This window comes from Leucoraja erinacea, unplaced genomic scaffold, assembly GCF_028641065.1.
Source record: "Leucoraja erinacea ecotype New England unplaced genomic scaffold, Leri_hhj_1 Leri_215S, whole genome shotgun sequence".
Taxonomy (NCBI): Eukaryota; Metazoa; Chordata; class Chondrichthyes; order Rajiformes; family Rajidae; genus Leucoraja; species Leucoraja erinaceus.
The window spans coordinates 54632-62500 of record NW_026576116.1 but is presented as its reverse complement, the minus strand read 5'-3'; the positions used below and the strand labels follow the sequence as shown (position 1 = coordinate 62500).

Here is a 7869-nt window from a genome sequence, read left to right as displayed (position 1 = left end):
ATCCGAGTGGCCTTAATTTTTGCTCCTTTGTGTCTTATGAACCTTTGGCGGAACAAGAGGGTTGTGTTGGCGTGTATGTGCTTGACGTCTCTGATTGCCCGCGAGAGAGGGTTCTCTGCATCTCCCGACTTCCGCTTCCTTTCTCAGCCCCTCTCACAACAGAACGCAAAGTTGGTGACATCCCTGGCCCAAAATGTCACCCATCCATGTTCTCACCGAAGGCAGATTATTATCTGAAAGGTGTCAAGTTGGGAAAAGTACAACGGGATCTGGGGGGTCCTTGTACATCAGTCACTGAAAGTAAGCATGCAGGTACAGCAGGCAGTGAAGAAAGCGAATGGCCTGTTGGCCTTCATTGTGAGAGGAGTTGAATTTAAGAGCAAGGAGGTTCTTCTGCAGTTGTACAGGGACCTAGTGAGACCACACCTGGAGTACACCGCCTGTGTGCAGTTTTGGCCTGTTGGCCTTCATAACAAGAGGAGTTGAGTATAGGAGCAAGGAGGTCCTTCTGCAGTTGTACAGGGCCCTGGTGAGACCACACCTGGAGTATTGTGTACAGTTTTGGCCTGTTGGCCTTCATAACAAGAGGAGTTGAGTATAGGAGCAAAGAGGTCCTTCTGCAGTTGTACAGGGACCTAGTGAGACCACACCTGGAGTACTGTGTGCAGTTTTGGCCTGTTGGCCTTCATAACAAGAGGAGTTGAGTATAGGAGCAAAGAGGTCCTTCTGCAGTTGTACAGGGCCCTGGTGAGACCACACCTGGAGTATTGTGTGCAGTTATGGTCCCCTAATTTGAGGAAGGACGTTCTTGCTATTGAGGGAGCCCAGAGTAGGTTCACCAGGTTAATTACCGGGATGGCGGGACTGTCATATGATGAAAGAATGGGTAGGCTGGACTTGCATTCACTAGAATTTAGAAGGATGAGAGGGAGCTCTTATAGAAACATATGAAATTCTTAAAGCATTGGACAGGCGAGATGCAGGAAACATGTTCCCGATGACGGGGAGTCCAGAACCAGGTGCCACACACAGTTTAAGGATAAGGGGTCGGCCATTTAGGACTGAGATGAGGAAACACTTTTCCACCCAGAGAGTTGTGAATCTGTGGAATTCTCTGTCTCAGAAGGCAGTGGAGGCCGGTTCACTGGATATTTTCAAGAGAGGGTTAGATTGAGCTCTTTGTGCTAACGGAATCAAGGGATAGGGGGGGAGAAGGCAGGAACGGGGTACTGATTTTGGATGATCAGCCACGATCATAGTGAATGGCGGTACTGGCTCGAAGGGCCGAATGGCCTACTCCTGCAGCTATTTTCTATGTATGGTACAGTGAAAAGCTTTTTTGTTGCGTGCTATCCAGTCAGCGGAAAGACTGTTCATAGAAACATAGAAATTAGGTGCAGGAGTAGAGGCCATTCGGCCCTTCGAGCCTGCACCGCCATTCAATATGATCATGGCTGATCATCCAACTCAGTATCCCGTACCTGCCTTCTCTCCATACCCCCTGTTCCCCTTAGCCACAAGGGCCACATCTAACTCCCTCTTAAATATAGCCAATGAACTGGCCTCAACTACCCTCTGCGGCAGAGAGTTCCAGAGATTCACCACTCTCTGTGTGAAAAAAGTTCTTCTCATCTCGGTTTTAAAGGATTTCCCCCTTATCCTTAAGCTGTGACCCCTTGTCCTGGACTTCCCCAACATCGGGAACAATCTTCCTGCATCTAGCCTGTCCAACCCCTTAAGAATTTTGTAAGTTTCTATAAGATCCCCTCTCAATCTCCTAAATTCTAGAGAGTATAAACCAAGTCCATCCAGTCTTTCTTCATAAGACAGTCCTGACATCCCAGGAATCAGTCTGGTGAACCTTCTCTGCACTCCCTCTATGGCAATAATGTCCTTCCTCAGATTTGGAGACCAAAACTGTACGCAATACTCCAGGTGTGGTCTCACCAAGACCCTGTACAACTGCAGTAGAACATCCCTGCTCCTAGACTCAAATCCTCTATGGCAAGGATGTCCTTCCTCAGATTAGGAGACCAAAACTGTACGCAATACTCCAGGTGTGGTCTCACCAAGACCCTGTACAACTGCAGTAGAACTTCCCTGCTCCTATACTCAAATCCTTTTGCAATGAAAGCTAACATATCATTCGCTTTCTTCACTGCCTGCTGCACCTGCATGCCTACCTTCAATGACTGGTGTACCATGACACCCAGGTCTCGCTGCATCTCCCCCTTTTCCCAATCGGCCACCATTTAGATAATATGGAGCCGTCCACAGTGTACAGATACAGGATGAAGGGTTATACGTTTAGTGCAAGGTAAAGCCCGATTCAAGATAGCCCGAGGGTCTCCCAACGAGGTGGATGGGAGGTCAGGACCGCTCTCTAGTTGGTGAGAGGATGGTTCAGTTGCCTGATAACAGCTGGGAAGAAACTGCCCCTGAATCTGGAGGTGTGTGTGTGTGTGTGCGTTTTCACACTTCTGTACCTCTTGCCCGATGGGAGAGGGGAGAAGAGGGAGTGACGGGGGGGGTGAGACTGGTCCGCGATGATGCTGCCGGCCTTGCCGAGGCAGCGTGAGGTGTAGATGGAGGCGATGGAAGGAAGGAAGGGAGGTTGGTTTGTGTGTGTGTGTGTGCGCGATGATCTGGGCTGCAACTGTCCACAACTCTCTGCGATTTCTTGCGGGTCTTGAAGCGGGGTGTCGCGAATTCTGGCCGCTAGCGAGCGTCCGGCTGAGACCACGAACTGTGCCTTCACCTCTTTGTCCGGCCCTTCGAGCCAGCACCGCCATTCAATGTGATCATCCCCAATCAGTGCCCCGTTCCTGCCTTCTCCCCATATCCCCTGCCTCCGCTATTTTTAAGAGCCCTATCTAACTCTCTCTTGAAAGCATCCAGAGAACCGGCCTCCACCGCCCTCTGAGGCAGAGAATTCCACAGACTCACAACTCTCACTGTGAGAAAAAGTCTCCGTTCTAAATGGCCGACCCCTTATTCTTGAACTGTGTGTGTGGCCCCTGGTTCTGGACTCCCCCAACATCGGGAACATGTTTCCTGCCTCTAGCGTGTCCAAACCCTTAATGATCTTATATGTTTCAATGAGATGCCCTCTCATCCTTCTAAACTCCAGAGTGTACAAGCCCAGCTGCTCCATTCTCTCAGCATATGACAGTCCCATCATCCCAGGAATTAACCTTGTAAACTTACGCTGCACTCCCTCAATAGCAACAATGTCCTTCCTCAAATTAGGGGACCAAAACTGCACTCAATACTCCAGATGTGGTCTCACTAGGGCTCTGTACAACTGCAGGAGGACCTCTTTGCTCCTATATTCGGTTCCTCTTGTTATAAAGGCCAACATGCCATTGGCTTTCTTCACTGCCTGCTGTACCTGCATGCTTACTTTCATAGACTGTTGTTCAAGGACCCCCAGATCCCTTTTCCCAACTTGACGCCATTTAGATAGTAATCTGCCTTCCTGTTTTTTGCTACTAAAGTGGATAACCTCACATTCATCCGCATTAAACTGCATCTGCCATGCATCTGCCCACTCCCCCAGCCTGTCTAAGTCACCCTGCATTCTCAGAGCATCCTCCTCACAGTTCACACTGCCACCCAGCTTTGTGTCATCTGCAAATTTGCTAATGTTACTTTGAATCCCTTTATCCAAATCATTGATGTATATTGTAAATAGCTGCTGGTCCCAGCACCGGGCCTTGCACTGCCCCACTAGACACTGCTGGTCCCCGCACCGAGCCTTGCTCTGCCCCACTAGTCACTGCTGGTCCCCGCACCGAGCCTTGCGCTGCCCCACTAGTCACTGCTGGTCCCCGCACTGAGCCTTGCGCTGCCCCACTAGTCACTGCTGGTCCCCGCACCGGGCCTTGCGCTGCCCCCACTAGTCACTGCTGGTCCCCGCACCGGGCCTTGCGCTGCCCCACTAGTCACTGCTGGTCCCCGCACCGAGCCTTGCGCTGCCCCACTATACACTGCCTGCCATTCTGAAAGGGACCCGTTAATCCCCACTCTTTGTTTCCTGTCTGCCGACCACTTCTCTATCCATGTCAGCACTCTACCCCTAATACCATATGCCCTAATTTTGCCCACTAATCTCCTATGTGGGACCTTATCAAATGCTTTCTGAAAGTCCAGGTACACTACATCCACTGGCTCTCCCTTGTCCATTCTCCTAGTTACATCTTCAAGAAATCCCAGATTAGTCGAGCATGATTTCCCCTTCGTAGATCCATGCTGACTCGGACCGATCCTGTTACTGCTATCCAAATGTGCGGCTATCTCATCTTTTATTTTATAAATGCTCCTCGCATCCCCTCCTGCCTGAGACTTTAGAGAAATACAAAGAGGTGTCAGGTGGTTGGTGCCAGGGCCAAAACCTAAAAGTCAAAGCTATCGATCTCCGCTTATGGACTCGTGGCCTCCACCGCCATCTGCAGCAGCGAATCCCACAGATTCACCACCCTCTGGCTAAAGGAATTCCTCCTCATCTCCATCCTGAAGCTAGGTCCTTTCATTCTGAGGCTGCGCCCTCTGGGGCCCCCCCAAACCTCCACGGGTGGGTCAGAACCTCGTCTGTCATTAGACTGATCGCTCCAACTCTCCCCACATTGGGTCTTTCCAAAAGTCTTTGCCCGTCTTGCCCCAGTCGCTGCTCCAGTTACTGACATTTTATTTTTCCTCTCTCTCTCTCTCTCTGCCCTCTCTCCCTCTCTCTCTCTCCCTCTCTCTCTGTCTCTCTCTCTCTCTCTCTCTCTCTCTCTCTCTCTCTCTCTCTCTCTCTCTCTCTCTCTCTCTCTCTCTCTCTCTCTCTCTCTCTCTCTCTCTCTCTCTCTCTCTCTCTCTCTCTCCCTCTCTCTCTCTCTCTCTCTCTCTCTCTCTCTCTCTCTCTCTCTCTCTCTCTCTCTCTCTCTCTCTCTCTCTCCCTCTCTCTCTCTCCCCCTCTCTCTCTCTCTCTCTCTCTCTCTCTCTCTCTCTCTCTCTCTCTCTCTCTCTCTCTCTCTCTCTCTCTCTCTCTCTCTCTCCCTCTCTCTCTCTCTCTCTCTCTCTCTCTCTCTCTCTCTCTCTCTCTCTCTCTCTCTCTCTCTCTCTCTCTCTCTCTCTCTCTCTCTCTCTCTCTGTCTCTCTCTCTCTATCTCTCTCTCTCTCTCTCTCTCTCTCTTTCTCTCTCTCTCTCTCTGTTTCTCTCTCTCTCTCTCTCTCTCTCTCTCTCTGTCTGCTCTCTCTCTCTGTCTCTCTCTGTCACTCTCTTTGTCTCTCTCTCTGTTTCTCTCTGTCTCTCTCTCTCCCCCTCTCTCTCTCTCCCTCTCTCTCTCTCTCTCTCTCTCTGTCTCTCTCTCTCTCTCTCTCTCTCTCTCTCCTCTCTCTCCTTCTCTCCCTTCCCAAAGTCGGAATCGAATCCCGCGGAGGGAGTTTCTCGTCGGGACGAGTCGCCCATGGATGTGGACCAGCCTTCACCGGCCGCACCAGAGTCGCTGTCGTTGGGTGAGTTTGCCGGTTCGCGACCCTCGAGCCACGCGGTGCGGAGTTTGGGGAGAGCGTGGCGCATAGTCTTGCCACGAGCGTCTACACTCATGCGCAGAGGCGCCTCCGAGACCCGGGTTCCATCCTGACCACCGGTGCTTTCTGCACGGAGTTTGCACGTTCTCCCCGTGAAGTTCTCCCTGCGTAGGTTTTCTCCCACTACCCAAAGACGTGCAGATTTAGGTGCTGGAGTAGAGGCCATTCGGCCCTTCGAGCCAGCGCCGCCACTCAATATGATCCTGGCTGATCATCCAACTCAGTATCCCATCCCTGCCTTCTCTCCATACCCCCTGGTCCCTTTAGCCACAAGGGCCACATCTAACTCCCTCTTAAATATAGCCAATGAACTGTGTGGCCTCAACTACCTTCTGGGGCAGAGAATTCAGATTCAGATTCAATTTTAATTGTCATTGTCAGTGTACAGTACAGAGACAACGAAATGCACGAAATTCCACAGATTCACCACTCTGTGTGTGAAAAAAAATGTTTTTCTCATCTCGGTCCTAAAAGATTTCCCCCTTATCCTTAAACTGTGCGGCCCCTTGTTCTGGACTTCCCCAACATCGGGAACAATCTTCCTGCATCTAGCCTGTCCAACCCCTTAAGAATTTTGTAAGTTTCTATAAGATCCCCTCTCAATCTCCTAAATTCTAGCGAGTACAAGCCGAGTCTATCCAGTCTTTCTTCATATGAAAGTCCTGACATCCCAGGAATCAGTCTGGTGAACCTTCTCTGTACTCCGTCTATGGCAAGAATGTCTTTCCTCAGATTAGGAGACCAAAACTGTGCGCAATACTCCAGGTGTGGTCTTACCAAAACCCTGTACAACTGCAGTAGAACCTCCCTGCTCCTATACTCAAATCCTCTATGGCAAGAATGTCTTTCCTCAGATTTGGAGACCAAAACTGTACACAATACTCCAGGTGTGGTCTCACCAAGACCCTGTACAACTGCAGTAGAACCTCCCTGCTCCTAGACTCAAATCCTCTATGGCAAGAATGTCTTTCCTCAGATTTGGAGACCAAAACTGTACACAATACTCCAGGTGTGGTCTCACCAAGACCCTGTACAACTGCAGTAGAACCTCCCTGCTCCTATACTCAAATCCTTTTGCTATGAAGAATGTCTTTCCTCAGATTAGGGGACCAAAACTGTACGCAATACTCCAGGTGTGGTCTCACCAAGACCCTGTACAACTGCAGTAGAACCTCCCTGCTCCTATACTCAAATCCTTTTGCTATGAATGCTAACATACCACATTTTCGATCACAATTCTTTGGTAGTTTTGGGGTCTTTCCTTTGCTCTTTTTCGAGCGATCTTTTCCCTTTCTTGCTCTCTCTTTCTTTCCTTTTTTCATTTTCAGGTCAGAAGGTTACAAATGAAGCTGTGCGATAATTGTGTAATCTTAGATGCCGAGTGTTTTTTCCTTGTACAATTGCTTCTAATAAAATTAAGCAATAAGAAAAAGAATCGGAAATTGCAGACCGCTCACGGTTCGGTCTGACGGAAGCCATGTTTGTCTATTCACCCCCCCCCCCCCCCAGCCGCGGAAGCGAGCCAGGCGAGCGAGAAGAAGGAAGAGGAGGAGAGGTTACCCGAGTTGCCGCTGCTGAGCGAGCAGCTGAGCCTGGACGAGCTGTGGAACATGCTGGGCGAGTGCTTGAAGGAGCTGGAGGAATCCCACGACCAACACGCCGTTCTGGGTGAGGCGGGGTCCGCTGTTCAGACCGTGTGGGGGGGGCAGGCAGCGACGGACGGGATCCCGCTTACACAATGCGAGATTGTCAAGTTCACGGAAGATTTCAAGTCAAGTCAAGTTTATTTGTCACATACACATACGAGATGTGCAGTGAAATGAAAGTGGCAATGCTCGCGGACTTTTGTGCAAAAGACAAACAACAAAACAACCAAACAAATTATAAACACAATCATAACACACATATTCTTTTACATAATAAATAGTGGAAGGAAAAAACGTTCAGTAGAGTTAGTCCCTGGTGAGATGGGCGTTTACAGTCCGAATTGCCTCTGGGAAGAAACTCCTTCTCAACCTCTCCGCCCCCACCGCATGGCAACGGAGGCGTTTGCCTGACCGTAGCAGCTGGAACAGTCCGTTGCAGGGGTGGAAGGGGTCTCCCATGATTTTATTTGCTCTGGAGTTGCACCTCCTGTTGTATAGTTCCTGCAGGGGGGTGAGTGAAGTTCCCATAGTGCGTTTGTTCGGCCGAACGCACTACTCTCTGCAGAGCCTTCTTGTCCTGGGCAGAGGAATTCCCAAACCAGATGGTAATGTTCCCGGACAAGATGCTTTCCACCGCCGCTGCGTAGAA

At 50.3% G+C, this 7869-nt stretch overlaps 1 protein-coding gene across 1 annotated transcript in view; it reads left to right on the top strand.

Annotated features, from left to right (window-relative positions):
* Positions 1-7869, top strand: part of huwe1 (HECT, UBA and WWE domain containing E3 ubiquitin protein ligase 1) — a 165521-nt gene that overhangs the window by 134990 nt on the left and 22662 nt on the right. The window contains 2 exon segments of the mRNA XM_055666224.1: positions 5403-5499; positions 7084-7242. Coding sequence (XP_055522199.1) covers positions 5403-5499; positions 7084-7242 — 256 coding nt within the window.